Source organism: Delphinapterus leucas, chromosome 1, assembly GCF_059928025.1.
Source record: "Delphinapterus leucas isolate spDelLeu-1000000601 "Yukka" chromosome 1, BTC_Dleu_Yukka2, whole genome shotgun sequence".
Classification (NCBI taxonomy): Eukaryota; Metazoa; Chordata; class Mammalia; order Artiodactyla; family Monodontidae; genus Delphinapterus; species Delphinapterus leucas.
In genome coordinates this window covers 158,474,133-158,495,149 of record NC_143129.1, presented here as the reverse complement: position 1 = coordinate 158,495,149, position 21,017 = coordinate 158,474,133, and the positions used below count along the sequence as shown (strand labels likewise).

At 45.8% G+C, this 21,017-nt stretch overlaps 1 protein-coding gene across 1 annotated transcript in view; it reads left to right on the top strand.

The window, feature by feature from the left end:
- The first annotated feature begins 8,973 nt into the window (after nucleotides 1-8,973).
- LOC111175461 (polyadenylate-binding protein 4) overlaps nucleotides 8,974-21,017 on the top strand; it is a 36,276-nt gene continuing 24,232 nt past the window's right edge. The window contains exon 1 of the mRNA XM_089913124.1: nucleotides 8,974-9,015. Coding sequence (XP_089769250.1) covers nucleotides 8,974-9,015 — 42 coding nt within the window. The remainder of the gene's footprint in view (nucleotides 9,016-21,017) is intronic.

The following is a 21,017-nucleotide window of genomic DNA, read 5'->3' as shown; positions in this document are numbered from 1 at the left end:
TATGTGTCTCTCAGAGGCGACACGATTTGCATAAGCCCCGCCTCATCCCGGTCAGATTGGGCGTTGATTGGGTCGGCTGAGGCGGAGTGGCAGGCGGGGTTTCAGGTGGGGACCTGGTGCCCAGTGAGGCCCGGCTGCAGGAGAGCGCTCCGCCCGCCCGCCCTGAGCTTCCCAGAGTAGCGAGGAAAGAGCGGAGAGCTGTACCCCCATCTGTACCCCGTCCTGAGGCTCAGACCCCGGGCCATCGTCTGAGGTTAAAAGTGTCCACGATTGAATTGGATTCGCAAAAACAACCGCATGGTTGCTATGGAAACGGAAGAGCCAAAGCTGAGTCTCTAAGCCTTTCCTTCTTGGGCCCCAGCGGGGGTGGGGATGGAAAAGAGGATGAGTCACAAGATGTGTCCCCCCCCACCCCATATCCCACCCAAAATCGGAGGAGGGCAACGAGGAGCTGAGTTGGGGAGGGAAGAGATGAGGTGGTCAGCAGCCCACGCCTTCGCATCATCCCCTCCCCCAACACATCCACTCCCCTCAAGCCATGGCGGGTGGGCGAGGATGGCAAAGTACCCAGCCTCTACCTAGCCCCATGCTAGCCGTGGGCCCCCCACAGCCTCTAATTCCGATCCGTCCCTTCCTTATTTCTCACGGAGTCCCAGAGGCCTCCCGGAATCTCCCCCGGAAGGATCTGCCTACCTCATGAACCCCTCCATTCCCCACCCTCCCGTCTTCCCGTCCCGTAGACGAAGCCTGTCCCCAGCCGCCAGTCTCCGGCCTCTGATGTTGACACAAGCCAGAGGCAGTTTACACTGAGTGGGTCTGGAAGGTTTCAGGGCCCTGGGAACACCTCCTCCCCGCACTTGGGGGTCTCCCCAAAGCCGGGCCCGGCAGCCCCAGCTGCAGTGGCAGCTGAGAGCTCCTGACCCAAGGCAATGAGAAGGAATCCTTTTACGCCAAACTGGGGGCGAAAGGGGAGCAGATACCCTCGGGTTGGGCCACGTGCGGGGGAGGCACTTCTAGCCATCTGACAAAAGTAGGGCGGGGCATCTGGGGATTGGTTGAATCTGAGCCCGGATGTTGAAGAGCTTGGGGGCGGTGGAGGCGGGGCTTCTGCCAATTGAGTGAGTGTTGAGGTGGGCTGCGCAATAGGGGATGCGGACCAGCTTGCCAAGAGGGGAAGCTAGGTTTCTCTGGCTGATCCCAGAAACTTCAGGGCCAGGCTCGCTGGGGAGGAGCCACTGGAGTTCTCTCTTTTTCTTTAAAAATCGCCCCGTTCCCCGTGAAAACTGTTTTGCTGTCCATCCTCCCAGCTGCAGGCTATGTCTTCTCTCTGGGGTCCTAGCAGGATGAGAGCATACCTGGGGCACCAATTAGCAGGCATGTCCCTGGCCCCTTTGTTTGGTGATTTACGAGAGACAGGTGTTTGAAAGTCCTGACTCTGTCACGTTCTGAGCACCTGGCCCTGGGGACCCAGAGACAGGCAAAAGCTCATCCCTGCTCACAGATACCATAATCTAAGGCATGAGGAAGTGGGGAGAGGCAGCATGAGATGCTGGAAGTGGTCTCTGGAACTCTAAAATAAAATCCCATCTTTGCCAGTGACCCCACATGTGGCCATGGGCAAGACCCTTCTCTCTCTGTGCCTCCCAGTCTGTAAAATGTGGGAGCTGGTACAGGAGGCCCAGGAGAGCAGGGGAAGAGTTTCAACTAGGAGGGTGAAGAAAGATTGTCACCGTGGACAGAATTATGTGGGCATGAATCTGACTGCTCCACTACACCTGTGAGCTTCTTAACAATAGGTAACATACAGGTAGCTTACTTTGTGCCAAATGCTCCTCTAACACTGTATATGTATTGTCTAATTTATTTCTCATAAGAACTCTTCGAGGCAGGTACTTTTATCACTCCCATTTAACAGATGAGGACAGTGAGGCACGGAACAGTTAAGTGACTAGCCCAAGTTCACATAGCTAGTAAAGCTGCAGAGCTTGGATTTGAACCCAAGCAGTCTGGCTCCAGAGCCCAGACTTGTTGCCAGTACACAATACCGCCTCTCTTTAAGATCATTCAAGTCCTCAACGGGAGGGGCCTTGGATTGGAATACTCTTCCCTGATCCCCCAAGGCATTAAAAAGACAAAGCCCAGCAGGATATATTGGTCCTGCTCTGGCTCTTTACTTCAGGCAGGACCACCCACACAGCTTTGCCCTTGACTCATCCCCGGCCCTGTGACTGTTCCTGAACTGCCAGTCATAACCCATCTTCACCAGCTTATAATACTTGAGACCCTGATCTTGATCCTGCCTCTGCCCTTTAGGTTCGATGTTTAAAGCAATAGCAACTGACATGGACTGAGTTGCTTCACTATGTACCAGACACCCTTGTTAGGGGAAACACTGACTGAAACCGCCTGCCCTGGCCAGGCAAAGACAGTAACAATTTGCATGGCTTATTTTACGACAGGAGATCCTGGTAAGGAACATGGAACTAATAAGCCACCACCAACCGGAAGAATATGGGAAAGGTCAAAAGGAGAGAGGAGAGGTCAGTCCACATGTCCCGCCAACCTCCCAGACTCCTCGCTGGAATCCATCTTGGCTGAGCGGTTGTGCGTGCCACCAGAAAGGACCCTGAGTCAGAATGATTGGCCAGAGACAACCTGGAAACTAATCCCATCACCCTAAAACCTGAGACTGTGGGCCACGTGGCAGAGCAGTCCTCCTGGGTTCCCTTACCCTCCCGCTCTCCACCCCGGGCGCCCCTTCCCTATAAAGTCTCTTGCTGTGTCAGCACGTGTGTCTCCTCGGACAGTTCATTTCCGAGTGTGAGACAAGAGCCCACTCTCGGGCCTGGGAAGGGGTCCCCCTTCCCGCAACAACTCTGCCCAGTCCTTTATCTGCATCATCCCAGAAATGACCTTTGCCAGGGGTCATTTCTGTTGAGGCACAAGCGTTACCAATCAGAACAGATGCTGGCCTTAGTGCTAGATCAAGGACTCCGTTCTGCCAAGAGTGAACACTTCAGTTACTGGATCAAGGGGAGCAGGCAGGGGAGAAGCTAGGGAGGTAGGGACCCAAGGCTATGGCTATTTACCAGTCAATTTGCAGGTATTTCGATGTTTTAACAGCCAGCTGTACCAGTGTGTAGGGACTGAGTTTCAGTGCTGGTAGCATTACTTTATTTCATGGCAGTGGATGGCAGCTCAGAGATGTTAGACAACTGGCCCATTGTAACACAGCCTGCTAGTGACAGAACTGGGATTCCAACCTAGGTCTGACTCCAGAGCACCCAGTCTTAACCACAAACTGTCCTGTGTTCCTGGGAAAGGAGAGCGTCCAGAACAAGAGTTGTTGTTTCCACTGTTCTGCGGCTAAAGGCTAAGCCAGAGGAATGAGGTTTAAGTTCTGAAACTTTGTTGTGACCTCTCTGTTCTCAGGCTTGGCAATACCTACTATGTATGTTGAGGGAGTGGGCTCTGCAGAATAAGGAGGGCGGGGCAGGGTGCAAGGAAGAAGGAACGGTGTGTCTGTGTGGGAGACCCCAAAAGGGAGGCACAGATGACACTGAGCCCATCAGGGTTTCAGTGAGGGCAAAAGTTTGCAGGCTGTGGCCACTTCAATTTGCTTCACAAAAATGCTAGCATTCCTCCCGTTGTTGGTCCCAAACTGTGCCTTTATGATGGATAATGCCTTCCTGGCTCCCTGGGTTTCCTCAGCCTTGGCAAGTGCAGCCTGGTGATAGCTGGAATTCACCTTGGTTCTAGATATTTCATAGTCTTCTTAGTGGCTGGGAGAGAGTAAGATCACCAGCTTTGGGCTCTCTCCCTTTCTCTATTGGCTAAGCAGGATTTTTTTTTTTTTAATTTCCAAAATAGAAATCTTTTTTTTTTTTCCTGTTAATGCATAGTGGCTAAAAGAATAATAGAGAGGGTGGAAGTTCCCCATACTCTCTCCCTTGATCATTACGTGCAGGGGACCTTGTGTTTTGGCTGGCCCTGCCCTCACTCACTTTCTGCTGGAGAAGCCCTATAGTGTAGTGGGTTAAATGTATAGACCCTGGGGCCAGGCTGCCTGGGTTTGCATCCCAGCTCTATCACTTTCCAGCTGTATGACCACAGGCAGTTTACTTTATCTCTCTATGTCTCAATTTCCTCATCTGTAAAATAGGGATAGTAATAAGAGTACTTATTTCAAAGTGCTACTCTAAGAATTAAAATGAGTTAATATATGCAAAGCACTTAGAACCGATTTTGCTTTGGGGAATTAGCCCCCATTGTATACAGTCTTGGTGGGACTATCAATCCGGTGTCCCGCCTTCCCATGGGCAAGTGTTGGGCATGAGACTCAGGTAAGGCTAAATAGTCTCTCTCTCTCTCTCTCCCAAGCTAATCTGAATCTTGAGTAAGGTGACTCAAAGGTGGTAGATAATTAGCTCTGGTTTATTCCAGAGCAGTGCCCTGATGACACTGTACGTTCATTCCTGCTATCTGAATCCCCAGGGATCACTTTGGTACACATCTCTTCCAAGACCTACTTCTGCTTTTCCTTTGTCTCTGTGAGCCATTTCACATCCCTCCCCCCAAATTTATTTTCTTTCTCTTTTTTTAAACTTAAGCTATCTAAAGGTGACTTCTGTTTGCTTGCAGAAAGTTCATATGAGTCTGTCATATTTCTCTATCGGTAATGACTCTTGGTTGCAAATGACAGAAAATCCTGCCCACAATGGGCTAAGCAAAAAAAGGATGTAGTGGCTCCAGTAAGGTAAAACCCCAGGAGTAGAGTGGACTTCAGGCGTGGCTTGATTCAGGGGCTTAGACAATGTGATTAATATCTGACCTCTTTCTAGGGCTTGGCTTTACTCACTTGTGTCAATGTCAATTTTGTTCTTGGGTTCCATATAAAGGCAAGATATCTGCCATCATCTCTAGCCAACATCCTTTCAGGTGGAGTCCCACAGAAAAGAAGAGAATTTCTCTTCCCCAGGGCATCTAGTCAACATCCTGGGCTGGTTCTCATTGGCCTGATTTGGGACAGGCTAAGTTCAGAATCAATTGCTGAAAACAGGGGGATGCAGTGCTTTCATTGGCTAGGGCTGAGTCACTTGTCTACCCCTAGAACTGGGAGGTAAGGTCAACTCTTCCCAAAGGATGTGTATCCAGAGTAGGGAAGGAGGGTGTTCCTACCAAGGACAACAGAAGTTCCTAAATTATAAAAACGCGTACAAGTTATACTATCAGAGTACTGACAGGAAGCAGATGGTACTCAAAGAGATAACTAAGACAGGTCAATGGGGGAACTATTTACACAGATATGGGCAGGGTTGAGATATCAGCAAGGTATTGTCAAGCATCCTGGGGCTAGCGCCAGTGGAGAGTCATGACTATTTCTAGGCCTCACACGACGAGAAAGGGAACAGAGCTGTTACTTTAGGAGAGTGTTCCAGTGGGATCCATGGCCTTTGGTAAAGGAACAGAGTCACTGCCAACACCTGGCCTGGTACAGAGAGACTGAGGGTGGGTGGAATAAATACACTGACCCCCTTCTCTTCCCATGTGCCATTCTCATACTCATGTCTTCCATTGGCCAAACACAACAAGAAGCCAGAGGGCAAAGTAGCCCAGTTGATGCAAGTTCACAAGTCAGTCTCCCGGGGCAGCACAGAGAGGGTAGAAAGTGGAGGCAAGCAGAGAACAAACCTAATGAGGGAAATAAATAGATGATATAGATATGGATACACACACATATATATGTATACTAAGTAGCTCTCTATATATAGACTTTCAAGTGCATTGACTTTCAAGTTAGGCAGCCCTTGGACAAGTTACTTAACTTCTCTGCAATTCTTTTTCCTCGTGTGGCTTGGGCATAATAAGAAGAATGACTTGTTATGTGAGGCATTCAAGGAGGAGAAATTGCTTAGCAGACTGCCTGGCACAAGTAAGCACTATGTTCACATAAATATATAAACCACAGTTAAGGTGCTATATTTGTTGGGGCAGAGGCTAAGCTGCTCTAACAAATAGATCCAACCATACCATAACTCAGACGCAATAGAAATTTTTTCTTGTTTATGTACAGTCGAGGGTCAGTGTCAGGTTGGTGAGTGGCTCTCCTTATAGGAATTTGGGACTGAGGCTCCTTCTACATTGTGATTCTACCATTTCCTAAGGTCTCCAGCCAGTGAAAAGGGAAAGAGAATGGAGGAAGCTGGAAATGGCTCATATCGCTTCCTTTCATGTACGAGGGAAAACAAAAATGATTCTAGTATTTCCAAGAGTGTATTTAATACAAGAGATTGGACACAAAAATGTTAGAAGGGCTCTAGGAACAAAACACAGACAGTGAGGTTACCCAGAGATGTCTAATTAGGGGACGCCATTACCACCAGTGGGCTGGAGGGATAAAAAGGAAGACGATGCTCTTCGGAGCCCACGTTCATTGCATTGCGAAGGCAGCTGGTGCACCTGCTGCTGTCACTACTAGAACCACCACCACTGCTGCCGTGCAGGAAGCCAGGAGCTCACACCCTTGCTGAAGTCACTTGCTGCTGCTGTTGACACTGCCAGACTTAGAGTTCAAGGGCACCATGCTGCTAAGGCTGCTGGAGTGCCAGCCACCTACCACGTCTGGAAGAGTGCTGCTTGAGCAGGAACCCAGGAGCCTGCAGCCACTCATGGTTTTGCTGCTCTTACAACTGCTGGAGAAAGAAAAAAAAGGCTTCTCCCTTCTGTCTTCCAAACTCCCACCAGTGCCCCTGATTGGCAAAACCTAAGGGGAAGCCAGCTGAAAAAGGAGTCTAAGAAATGTAGATTACAGGCTTCCAGCTCCAGGCTATACAGAGGAGGGCAGAGTAGGACGAGAACAGAGTTAGAGCAAGCAGATAAGTGGCTGGTATTATAAATTCAGAGTACTGAGGACTGTAGTTTCAGCCACCTTCTTCCAGTGTTTACTGAGAGATGCTCAACTTCAAAACTAGCCCAAGAATCTCTCTACCCTCCCAATAGATTTCTACAAAGAGGACGGAAACCGGAGGAGGTTATGATTGTAAAGGGAGACAGACTGTCCTCGCCCCTCATTCCTTGTGAGTGTATTCATCTGGTTCCCTTCCTGATAGCTCTTGGAGGGGGATCCCAGAAATTAGTTCATGAAGTTTTGGGGTATCCTCAATATAAAGGAAAAACCTGTTTTCTGCTTCCTGTGTCTTTCTTTCCTGTGTGTCTCCTTTACTCTCACATCACTACCACACTCACACAGAACACTTCACTTTTGACCCTTCTGGTCCCCACACCAAAACAATTCTCTGGGACACAAGCTGGGTGCCTTAAAATTTAACTCAATTCTGATGCTATCTACCTGGAGATAAAACCTGTAAGATCCCACGGTTAAGGGCTCAGTCTTACAAAGCCCTGCTCCAATCTGAATCTCCCATTCAGATGCCAATCACAAGTAGTAGGTCCCCACGTCACCCAAAATTTCTATCCCACTTGGCTACAAATCATGGGGTTCCATGACCCCCTCCTTGGGGTCGATTAATTTGCTAGAGCCACATGCAGAACTCAGGGAAATACTTACGTTTACCACTTCATTAAAGGATATGATAAAGGATACAGATGAACAGCCAGATGAAGAGATGCATGGGGCAAGGTATGTGGGAAGGGCGCAGAACTTCTGTGTCCTTTCCAGGAGCATCACTCTCCCAGCACCTCCAGGTGTTCACCAACATGGAAGCTCTCCAAACCCTCTCATTTTGGGGTTTTTATGGAGGCTTCCTTACATAGGCATGATTGACTATGTAATTGGTGATCAATTCAACCTCCAGCTGATCTCGGGTGGCCTCTCCCTGCAGCGACTTGAAGCAGGGTTTCAGTTCCTGGCCAGAGATTGAGGTCAGGTCTCGTCAGTCAGAGCACCAGATCCTAGCCACTGACCAGTGGTCAGTGACAAGGCCCTGGCCCTTCAGCTTTGCAGAAAAGAATTCCCACAAAGATGGAAAGTAGTGAAACAAGTAATTATTAGGAGGAAAAAGAGTACAGTTACGTGGATGGACACACAGGTGGACTCAGAGAGAGAGAAAGTCACGCCCTCGTGGTAGTTTAAATCACTTATATGGGGCATTTCTTCCAGGTTTCCTTTGGCCAATCATTTTGATTTGCCTAGTTCAGAGTCCGTATTTGGTATATCTCAGGATCCTCCTATGTGTGTGCGTGCATCTCTCAGCCAAGATGGATTCCACCGAAGAGGACTATGGGTAGTTGACATCATTTACTATGTGGTGGCACCCCCTTCCCTTTTGACCTCCAGGGAGCCTTTCTGCGCATGTGTAGTCAGGGAGGTCTCCTTGATTTTCCGGAATGAGAAATATGTGGCCTCTTATCTTTTATCTGGGCAGGGCCCAGCCTCCTCTCTCAACTGTCCTGCCATTCTCCTCTTGGAGTATCCATCCACAGGGAACGAATCTCCAGTTGCTTTCCTTGGGGGGCCCATCTACCTCCTGCCTCACAGCCCTTATCCCCTCCCAGGAGGTCAAGGGATGGGAAAGAAAGTTCCAACCCTACAACCAAAGGGTTAGTTCCCCTGGCAACCAGCCCCATCCTTAGGTGACCCGAGGGCATGCCAGAAGTCACCTCATTAACATGACAACAGACACCATTCTCTACCCATTTAGGAAATTCCAAGCGTTTTAGAAACTGTGCTGTCAACGAAGACCAAATATATATTTCTTATTATAATTCACAATATCACAGTCAGGAAGGGGAATTGACTCATTCGTCAGTTCTCTCAGCTGACCCACAGTATCAGCTGCCTCAGTGCTGCAACGGCAAGGGCAGGATGGTGTCGGAAAAGGTACCGGGGAGAGACGATGTAGTGACAGTGCCGACTGGAGAGAGAAAAGAGCGTGCCCTGGAGCGGTCAGTTCCTGAGAGTTACGGAAGACAGATCTCACAGTCCAGCGCTGATCCACTGAACTTTTCGCGACAATGGGAACGTTCTACCTCCATGCTTATCGCTTATCCGACATGGTAGCTATTAGCCACTCGTGACTAGCACTTGAAGTGTGGCTAGTGTGAATGAAGAAACAGAATTTAAAATTTTTATTTAACTTTAGTCAATTTTAATTTAAATAATCACTTATAGGTCGTGCTTATTAGATCAGACAGCACCAGCTGCCGAACTTGAAGTTGGAGATAAAGAGACTACATAAGATTGGGAGCTGCAGGCTTGCTGGGACCGTTGCAGAGGAACCCCACGTGCTGCCAGCTGGGAGTCAGCAGACAAATGTGACTATGTTTCAAGAGCCCATCCATATCTGAGAGAATGGTTTAGGATCAAATCTCTCACCAGCAGAGCCTGTAGGGAGCTCACTGCTGGCTCTTGAGTCTACAGACCATGAATTGGATTAGTGGTGGCGAGACTGAAATTCAACCAGAACACACTGTCAACTAAAAAATTATTCACAGTCTAAAAGTTGAGAGTTATCTTTTATTCTGTAATGGAGCAGGACCCTATGGGGCCTTCCTGGGACAGGCCTTCCCCCATATCCTCTGCTTTAGCTCCTCTCTGAAGTAGCTAGATAACAGTATTTGATGCACATTTCCTGAGTTGTTTTACAGATGTGAAAAACCCCCACCAAATGGAAGATGTTAACTACTTGATGACCATGAGCACATGGGCCCAGGCCTCCTGGAGCCTAAGGACTGATAATGTTAACCCCTGTGACACCACCCTGTTATCTCACCATCAGCCAATCAGAGAACTGTGCATGAGCTGATCACTTACCCTTTGACCCACCTCCCTCACCTGGCTTTTTTTTTTTTGGCTGCGTTGGGTCTTTGTTGCTGCGCACAGGCTTTTCTCTAGCTGCGGCGAGCGGGGGTTACTCTTTGTTGCGGTGCGCGGACTTCTCATTGCGGTGGCTTCTCTTGTGGTGGAGCATAGGCTCTAGGCACGCGGGCTTCAGTAGTTGTGGCTCTTGGGCTCTAGAGTGCAGGCTTGGTAGTTGTAGCACACGGGCTTAGTTGCTCCGCGGCATGTGGGATCTTCCCAGACCAGGGATCGAACCCATGTTCCCTGCATTGGCAGGCGGATTCTTAACCACTGAGCCACCAGGGAAGGCCCCCTCACCTGCTTTTTTTTTTTTTTTTTTTTTTTTTTTGTGGTACACAGGCCTCTCACCGCTGTGGCCTCTCGTGTTGCAGAGCACAGGCTCCGGATGCGCAGGCTCAGCGGCCATGGCTCACGGGGCCAGCCGCTCCGCGGCACTTGGGATCCTCCCGGACCGGGGCACGAACCCGCGTCCCCTGCATCGGCCAGCGGAATCTCAACCACTGCGCCACCAGGGAAGCCCCCCTCACCTGCTTTTAAAAGTGCTTTGCCAAAACCCTTTCGGGAGCTCGGGGCTTTTTAGGGAATGAGACACCTGTCTCCTTGGCCCTGCAATGAACCTTTCTCTGCTCCAAACTCTGATGTTTCAGTTTGTTTGGCTTCACAGTGCATCGGGCACATGAACTTGTGCTAACAATTCAGTGGGAATTTTTAGGACTTTAAACCCAGGAGGCAGCATCTCAAGTAGCCATGATAGAACTGCTCCGAGGAGGTGAGAGGGGAGCTAGGATATATTGGAGTTTTGCAACAAAGAGCAGGAGTAGGGAACATCAAAAGATTATTTTTGCCCACCCCTGCCAAAGCCTCCTCTGGCTGCACGGGTCCCAGGCCTGAGCCCCACCCCTGCCAAGGCCTCCTCTGGCCGTGTGTGTCCCAGTGGACCTGAGCACTGCCACCCCCCCATAGCCTCCATGGGCCACGTGGGTCCAGGCGGGCCGAGCACCACCCGCCTCCAAAGCCTCCTCCAGCTGTGCCGGCCCCTGCGGACACACCCATGGAAGCCAGCAGCCCAGCCAGCCTGTGCAGGCACATGCGCTCCAGGTCAGCTTCAGGGGCATACACTGGTGAAAGGAACACACGCAGAGGTGGTGCTGACACAGCAGGTTCAGAGACCCACCTAGAGGTCTTGGAGGCCCTACTGGGGAGGCAGGGGTTGGATGTAGCTCACCATGGCGGCAAGGACACTAATAGCAAAGGCACCAGGGAATTTTAATTTTTAATTTATTTTAATATTTTTCTAATTTTTTTTTGCTGTTGTGTTTTGTTGTTTCAATTTTACTTTTCTAATTTTATTTTATTTTTTATGCTTTGTTATTCTCTTTTTTGTTGTTGTCTGTTTTGTTTTTTGGGGTTTCTTTTTCCCCGCTGCATGGCTTGCGGGGTCTTGGTTCCCAGGCCAGGGGTTGGGCCTGAGCCCCTGTGGTGGGAGTGCTGAGTCCAAGCTGCTGGAATAACAGAGTACTTCAGGCCCCAGGGAATATTAATAGGTGTGAGCTCTCCCAGAGGTCCTCATGTTGGCACCAAGACCTGGCTCCACCCAACTGCCTTCAAATTCCAGGGCTGGACACCTCAGACCAAACAACCAGCAAGACAAGAACACAGCCCCACCCATCAACAAAAAAGAGGTGACAGAGAAATATGTTACAGACGAAGGAGAAACGTAAAAACCTACAGGACCAAATAAATGGAGAGGAAATAGGCAATCTACCTGAAAAAGATTCAGAGTAATGATAGTAAAGATGATCCAAGATCTCGGAAATAAAACGGAGAAAATACAATAATGTTTAACAAGGACCTAGAAGAACTAAAGAACAAACAAACAGTGATGAACAACACAATAACTGAAATGAAAAATACACTAGAAGGACTCAATACCAGAATTACTGAGGCAGAAGAACAAATAAGTGAGCTGGAAGATAGAATGGTAGAAATAACTGCTGAAGAGCAGAATAAAGAAAAAAGAATGAAAAGAAATGAGGACAGTCTCAGAGACCTCTGGGACAACATTAAACACATCAACATTCAAATTATAGGCATCCCAGAAGAAGAAGAGAAAGATAAAGGGTCTGAGAAAATATTTGAAGAGATTATAGTCGAAAACTTCCCTAACATGGGAAAGGAAATAGCCACCCAAGTCCAGGAAGCACAGAGAGTCCCATACAGGAAAAACCCAAGGAGAAACATGGCAAGACACACCTTAATCAAACTAACAAAAATTAAATTCAAAGAAAAAATATTAAAAGCAGAAAGGGAAAGCAACAAATAACATACAAGGGAATCCCCATAAGGTTATCAGCTGATTTTTCAGCAGAAACTCAGCAGGTCAGAAGAGAGCAGCAGGATATATTTAAAGTGATGAAAGGGAAAAATCTACAACCAAGATTACTCTACCCAGCAAGGATATCATTCAGATTTGATGGAGAAATCTAAAGCTTTACAGACAAGCAAATGCTAAGAGAATTCAGCACCACCAAACCACCTTTACAACAAATGCTAAAGGAACTTCTTTAGGCAGGAAACACAAGAGAAGAAAAAGACCTACAAAAACAAACCCAAAACCATTAAGAAAATGGTAATACGAACATACATATCGATAATTACCTTAAATGTAAATGGATTAAATGCTCCAACCAAAAGACACAGATGAGCCAAATGGATACAAAAACAAGACCTGTATATACGCTGTCTACAAGCGATCCACTTCAGACCTAGGGACACATACAGACTGAAAGTGAGGGGGTGGAAAAAGATATTCCATCAAATGGAAATCAAAAGAAAGCTGGACTAGCAATACTCATCAGACAAAATAGACTTTAAATAAAGACTCTTACAACAGATAAGGAAGGACACTACATAATCATCAAGGGATCAATCCAAGAAGAAGATATAACAATTATAAATATTTATGCACCCAACATAGGAGCACCTCAATACATAAGGCAAATGCTAACAGCCATAAAAGGGGAAATCGACAGTAACACAATAATAGTGGGGGACTTTAACACCCCGCTTACACCAATGGACAGACCATCCAGACATAAAATTAATAAGGAAACACAAGCTTCAAATGACACATTAGACCGGATAGGCTTAGTTGATATTTATAGGACATTCCATCCAAAAAACAGCAGAAAACACTTTCTTCTAAAGTGCACATGGAACATTCTTCAGGACAGATCACATCTTGGGTCACAAATCAAGCCTCGGCAAATTTAAGAAAATTGAAATAATATCAAGCATCTTTTCCAACCACAATGCTATGAGATTAGAAATCAATTACAGGGAAACAAACCGTAAAAAACACAAACACATGGAGGCTAAACAGTACACTACTAAATAACCAAGAAGTCACTGAAGAAATCAAAGAGGAAATCAAAAAATACCTAGAAACAAATGCCAACGAAAACACGACAACCCAAAACCTATGGGATGCAGCAAAAGCGGCTCTAAGAGGGAAGTTTATAGCAGTACAATCCTACCTCAAGAAACAAGAAAAATCTCAAATAAACAACCTAACCTTACACCTAAAGCAACTAAAGAAAGAAGAACAAACAAAACCCAAAGTTAGTAGAAGGAAAGAAATCAGAGCAGAAATAAATGAAATAGAAACAAAGAAAACAACAGCAAAGATCAATGAAACTAAAAGCTGGTTCTTTGAGAAGATAAAAGAAATTGATAAACCTTTAGCCAGACTGATCAAGAAAAAGAGGGACAGAACTCAAACAAATAAAATTAGAAGTAAAAAAGAAGAAATTACAACTGACACCACAGAAATACAAAGGATTATAAGAGACTACTACAAGCAACTACATGCCAATGAAATGGATAACCTGGAAGAAATGGACAAATTCTTAGAAAGGTACAACCTTCCAAGACTGAACCAGGAAGAAATAGAAAATATGAACAGACCAATCACAAGTAATGAAATTGAAACTGTAATAAAAAATCTTCCAACAAACAGAAGTCCAGGACCAGATGGCTTCACAGGTGAATTCTATCAAACATTTAGAGAAGAGCTAACACCATACTTCTCAAATTCTTGCAAAACATTGCAGATGAAGGAACACTCCCAAGCTCATTCTATGAGACCATCATCACCCTGATACCAAAACCAGACAAAGATATCACACAAAAAAGAAAATTACAGACCAATATCACTGATGAACATAGACGCAAAAATCTTCAACAAAATACTAGCAAATAGAATCCAACAACACATTAAAAGGATCATATACCATGGTCAAGTGAGATTTATCCCAGGGATGCAAGATTCTTCAATATATACAAATCAATCAATGTGATACACCATATTAACAAATTGAAGAATAAAAACTGTATGATCATCTCAACAGATGCAGAAAAAGCTTTTTACCAAATTCAACACCCATTTATGATAAAAAAAACTCTCCAGAAAGTGGGCATAGAGTGAACCTACCTCAACGTAATAAAGGCCATATATGACAAATCCAGAGCAAAATCATTCTCAGTGGTGAAAAATTGAAAGCATTTCCTCTAAGATCAGGAAAAAGACAAGGATGTCCACTCTCACCACCATTATTCAACATAGTTTTGGAAGTCCTAGCCATAACCATCAGAGAAGAAAAAGAAACAAAAGGAATCCAAATTGGAAAAGAAGAAGTAAAACTGTCACTGTTTGCAGATGACATGACACTATACATAGAAAATCCTAAAGATGTCACCAGAAAACTACTGGTGCTAATCAATTAATTTGGTAAAGTTGCAGGATACAAAACTAATGCAGAGAAATCTCTTACATTCCTATACACTAGCAACAGAAGATCAGAAAGAGAAATTAAGGAAACAATCTCATTTCTAGGAGTAAACCTACCTAAGGAGGCAAAAGACCTCTACTCAGAAAACTATAAGATACTGATGAAAGAAATCAAAGACAACACAAACAGATGGAGCGATATGCCCTGTTCTTGGATTTGAAGAATCAGTATTTGAAAATGACTATACTTCCCAAAGCAATCAACAGATTCAATGCAACCCCTATCAAATTACCAGTGGCATTTTTCACAGAATTAGAACAAAAAATGTTACAATTTGTATGGAAACACGAAAGACCCTGAATAGCCAAAGCAATCTTGAGAAAGAAAAATGGAGCTGGAGGAATCAGGCTCCCTGACTTCAGACTATAATACAAAGCTACAGTAATCAAGACAGTATGGTACTGGCACAAAAGCAGAAATATAGATCAATGGAACAGGATAGAAAGCCCAGAGATAAACCCACGCACCTATGGTCACGTCATCTATGACAAAGGAGGCAAAAATATACAATGGACAAAAGACAGTCTCTTCAATAAGTGATGCTGGGAAAACTGGACAGCTACATGTAAAAGAATGAAATTAGAACACTCCCTAACCCCATACACAAAAATAAACTCAAAATGGATTAAAGACCTAAATGAAAGACTGGACACTATGAAACTCTTAGAGGAAAACATAGGTGGAACACTCTATGCCATAAATCACAGCAATATCCTTTTTGACCCACCTCCTAGAGAAATGGAAATAAGAACAAAAATAAACAAATGGGACCTAATGAAACTTAAAAGCTTTTGCACAGGAAAGGAAACCATAAACAAGACGAAAAGACAACCCTCAGAATGGGAGAAAATATTTGCAAACGAAGCAACTGACAAGGGATTAATCTCCAAAATATACAAACAGCTCATGCAGCTCAATATCAAAAATCAAACAACCCAGTCAAAAAATGGGTGGAAGACCTAAATAGACTTTTCTCTAAAGAAGACATACAGATGACCAAGAGGCACATGAAAAGATGCTCAACATCACTAATCATTAGAGAAATGCAAACCAAAACTAAAATGAGGTACCACCTCATACAGGTCAGAACGGCCTTCATCAAAAAATCTACAAACAATAAATGCTGGAGAGGGTGTGGAGAAAAGGGAACCCTCTTACACTATTGGTGGGTATGTAAATTGATATAACCACTATGGAGAACAGTATGGAGGTTCCTTTAAAAACTAAAAATAGTACTACCATATGACCCAGCAATCCCACTCCTGGGCATATACCCAGAGAAAACCATAATTCCAAAAGATACATTCACCCCAATGTTCATTGCAGCACTATTTACAATAGCCAGGACATGGAAGAAACCTAAATGTCCATCAACAGAGGAATGGATAAAGAAGATGTGGTACATATATACAATGGAATATTACTCAGCCATAAAAAGCAACGAAACTGTGCCATTTGCAGAGACGTGGATGGGCCTAGAGACTGTCATACAGAGTGAAGTAAGTCATAAATAGTAAAACAAATATCATATATTAACACATATGTGGAATTTAGAAAAATGGTACAGATGAACCTATTTGCAAAACAGAAATAGAGACACAGATGTAGACAACAAATGTATGGACACCAAGGGGGAGGGGATGGGTGGGATGGATTGGGAGATTGACATTGACGTATGTACACTACTATGTATGAAGCAGATGGCTGGTGAGGGCCTACTGTATAGCACAGGGGGAAAAAAAGAAGGTACAATCTGTTTTCAGGACATATATTGAGTTAACCTTAAAAATGCATTTCAATATACATTGGGAGCAGACAAATACTGTTTGATTCCACTTACACGAGGTACCTAGAATAGTCAACTTCACAGAGTCAGAAAGTACATTGGGAGATGCCAGGGGCCGGGGGGTGGGGGGGGGTGGGGAGTGGGAAAGGGGGTTAGTGTTTAATGGGGACAGAGTTTCAGTTTAGGAAGGTGAAAAATTCGGGAGATGGATGATGGTGAGAGTTGTACAACAGTGAGAATGTACTTAATGCCACCGAACTGTACAGTTAAATATGGTTAAAATAGTATGTTTTATATTATGTGACTTTTACCACAATAAAAAAAAATTAAAAAAAGATAACCAGGATATATTAAGTAAAAAAGCAAAAAAAAAAAAAAAAGATTAGTGTTAATTAAAGAGAACCAGATATCCCAAGCTAAGGAATTTAGCACTTTTCTATGTATGAGAAGATGCAAGAGTCTGAGCTCACTGAAATCATTCCTTTGATATGTACCTCAGCTATCTGGGGCCAGGATCCTGTGTTTTCACATCCAGAGTTTCCTCAGGGTCTGATGGCTGCTAGATGGCAGGTATTCTTTCCTTCCTGGGTTTCCTCAGGGCTCACCAGCTCCTGTTGGAGGGCTGCAATCGCTGATGACTGTGACATCCTTTGTTTACTGATATGGCAGGAAATATCCCATTTCTCGATGCCAGAACGACATACCAATCATTAAAATATCGAAACATTTCTACATCAGTTGGTAAATAGCCACTTCCCCAAGTGCCACCTGCCACCCTGCTCCCACCACCAGGACTCCCTGGATTCCTGAACCACCAAGTGGAACCACCCCTGCTCCTCTGCCTCTGGCCTGACACATCAGGGAGCTTTCAGGACCGGCAACTGGCCTGCAACTGTTCTGATGGGTTGGTGCTTGTGGTATTGTGGTTGTTAAATGTTTGAAGCATCACCCCTGGTGTTGGACACTGAAAGCACAGCAACTGCTATGTGTTTGCTTGTGCAGGGGAAGAGCGGTTATGATCCACAGGAAGAGGCCTGCCCCAACCCACCATGGGCAGTCACATGAGAAACCTGTTTTTTCCTTTCTCCCTCCTCCCTGAAACTCACACCAGAGAAGCAATCACAGGAAGGGGGTGAGTGTGTCAGAGCTCCCTCCCTGCCCCTAGCAGCTGGAGCTTTAAGTCTGCCTTTCATGGAGTCATGGAGTGGGGCTGGGAAAGAGTTTTGAGTCAAATGTGAAACTGAAACTTTAACTAATTGAGGTCAATTCAGTCATTAAAGGTGACGGAGGGCTTCCTTGGTGGTGCAGTGGTTGAGAATCCGCCTGCCAATGCAGGGGATACTGGTTCGAGCCCTGGTCCAGGAAGATCCCACATGCTGCGGAGCAACTAAGCCCGTGTGCCACAACTACTGAGCCCACGTGCCACAGATACTGAAGCCCACGCCTAGAGTCCATGCTTCATAACAAAAGAAGCCACCGCAATGAGAAGCCAGCGCACTGCAATGAAGAGTAGCCCCCGGTCGCCGCAACTAGAGAAAGCCCGTGCGCTCAACACAGCCATAAATAAATAAATAAATAGATAAATAAATTTATTTTTTAAAAAGTGATAGAAATAGTGGGGTAGGGATGGGTGGGAAGGTGAAAGGAATCTACTCCCTTCATCCAGGCGCTGACCTTCTGTCTGCTATTGCCCATCTCTGGCACATCTCCTTCTCCCTGGCCCTGGAATGCTCAGCCACTGAGCCCAGGGCAGGCCCTGTCCTTTGGCCACACACACACACACACACACACCCTAGCATGCCTGGTTGCCTCTTGAGACGTCTAAGAACCTTTGGGAATACCAGAACAGATCAAGGCATGTAGGGGCCAGCCTGGCCATTAAAGGAGGTGAGCTGACATGTGGCCCCATGGCCTCAGTCTCTACTTGTGGAAATACCTGTCTCAAGTTGTGCTGATCAGATGCCATCTCTGGGAATTCGGAATTTTGAGTGGAGAGGCACAGAAATCTCAGTGTCAATGGACCAGAAGCCCTTTGATGGTGGTGCTCTAGGAAGAAAGCCCTGTGATCTCTTGCTGGGGCAGGGGAGGGAGTGTCTCTAAGTCTGCCCTTGTGGCAATTTCTTGGCTGTTCAACCCTGTCTTGGAATCCATGATCTATCCTTGACCCTTCTAATGTTCATCCCCTGCTCGCCCCTCCTACCTTCTGCCTTTTTCCCCTTAAGTTAGCCAGAGCTAGTTCCTATGGCTTGCAGCCAAACCACTCTCAACTAATGAAGGCCATGTAAGGTGAGAGACAGGAGATGCAATGAGAAGGAATGCCAGCAGAGCACACTCTGGGCTCACTTTGAAGGGGCCTTTGAATGATCTCAGAGGTTCTGGAGGCCTTTGAAGGGAAGACAGGTGGCTCTTCCTTTATGTATTTATTCTAGCAAGGACAGGGAGGGTGCATGAGGAGATGGTGAAGTGGAAGTTGGGGCCTCTGTTTCAATCATATCTACATCATTCACTTTACTCGCTGTGTGACCTTGTGTGGGTCACCTAACCTCTCTGGTTTCCTCATTTGTAAAACCGAGATAAAACTAGAACCTACCTTACAAGGTTGTTGTGAGGATTAAATGCAACAATGCATCTTTTATTTATTTTATTTTTATTTTAATGCATCTCTTTTTTTAAAAATCTAAGTATAATTGATTTACAATATTGTATTAGTTTTAGTTATACAGCAAAGTGATTCAGTTATACATTATATATATATTTTTCAGATTCTCTTCCATTGGAATTCTCTTCCATTCCATTCCCTGTGCTATACAGTAAGTCCTTATTGTTTATTTTATATATAGTGGTATATATCTGTTAATCCCATACTCCTAATTTATCCCTCCCCTCACCCTCTTTCTCTTTTGGTAACCGTAAGTTTGTTTTCTATGTCTGTGAGTGTGCAACAATGCATCTTAAGTGCTTAGGAAAAGGCCAGAGATAGAGCCAGAAAATAACAAGTAACAACAAAAGAGGGTGACTGGACAGTGGTCACTGACTTCAGACGCTTCTAGAGAACAGAGATGTTTTGGGAGCGGGAGACTTGGTGCAGAGGAGGAAGATGGGAAGAGGTGGAAGATTCTGAGGTCAAAGTTTGGTGGAACAATCTGGAAAAGGGAAATGGGGACACCTTCTCCTTTGAGGTGATGGGAAGGGCAATTAGGACAAACACTGGAAAAATTGCAGGTAGGCGTGTAAGTCAAGAGACTTCCTCCCCTCACACAGGCCTCCAGTCTTTGTGAAGCAGCCCATCTGCTCAATGAGGGGCTGGATGAGGAAGGTTCATCTCCTCCACATTCACAAGCCTGGGCCTCCTTTTTCATGTGAGTCCTATGTCATTCTTCTCTTAACTTGCATCATTTATTCATCCATTTAATATATATTTTTGGATTAAATGTACTAATAAGTACTAAACTCTGGGTATACAAATGTGAACCAGACTGTATCAGCCAGGGCTCTTGAGAGAGACAGAACTAAAAGCATTTATCTATCATCTGTCTATCTATGTATCTATCTACCTACCTAGAGAGAGAGAGAGAAAGGGAGAATGAATGACTCCTACCTTTATGCAGGCTGAGAAATCCCAAGATCTGCCGCCAGCAAGCTGGGGACCCAAAAGAGCCTATGGTGTAAGTCCCAGTCCTAGTCTGAGTCTGAAGGCAGAAGCAGACCAATGTCCCAGCTCAGAGATAGTCAGGAGAGAGAGCAAATTCTCCCTCAGCTTTTTGTTCTATTCAAACCTTAGTGGATTGGATGAGGCCCACCACTATGGGAAGGGCAATCTGCTTTACTGAGTCCATTACGTCAAACACTAACCTCATCCAGAAACACGCTTGCAGACACACCCTATATGGCCCTGTCCAGTTGACACATGAAATTTACCATCATGAAGACCAACATGGCAACCCCTCTCATGGAGTTTACAGCCAAACAGACATAAAGTTACCAATAATTATGTAATTACACATTGTTGTCACAATATGCCATGAGGGAAATGACAGGATGCTTGACCGAGTAAGGGGGAGCGGAATTCGGTGCCAGACTGGAGGTGTGGGGAAGCGCCTCCACGAAGATGGCATCTAAAGGACTGGAAGGGGCCAGCTGCATGAGAGAAGAGGAAGAGTGTGCCAGGCAGAGGGACTGCATGGGCAGAGACCTTGAGGTGAGGAAGAGTGACTTCTCACATGAGCTCAGAGGAGATCTTTATGGCTGGAGAGAAGTGTCTTTGCTGAGAGAAGACCACGGCCAGGAGTTTGGATTTTATCCCAAGTGCCATCAGACTGTTTCGTGGCTGCGGGTGAGTAACATGAACAGCCTGAGTCACACTTTTAGGGATTACTTGGGCTTCTAGGTGTTGAGTGGGTTGGGGGCCTGAGAGCTGGAGTGGCTGAGGGGATGGAGGTCTGGACTGGAAGTGCTGGCACCCTATGGAGACGGGTAAGCAGATAAGAGCTGTTGGGAGAAGAGTCTGCAGACCCGCTCCCATGACCTCCCACACCTAGAATATGGGAGGTGATCGGGAGCC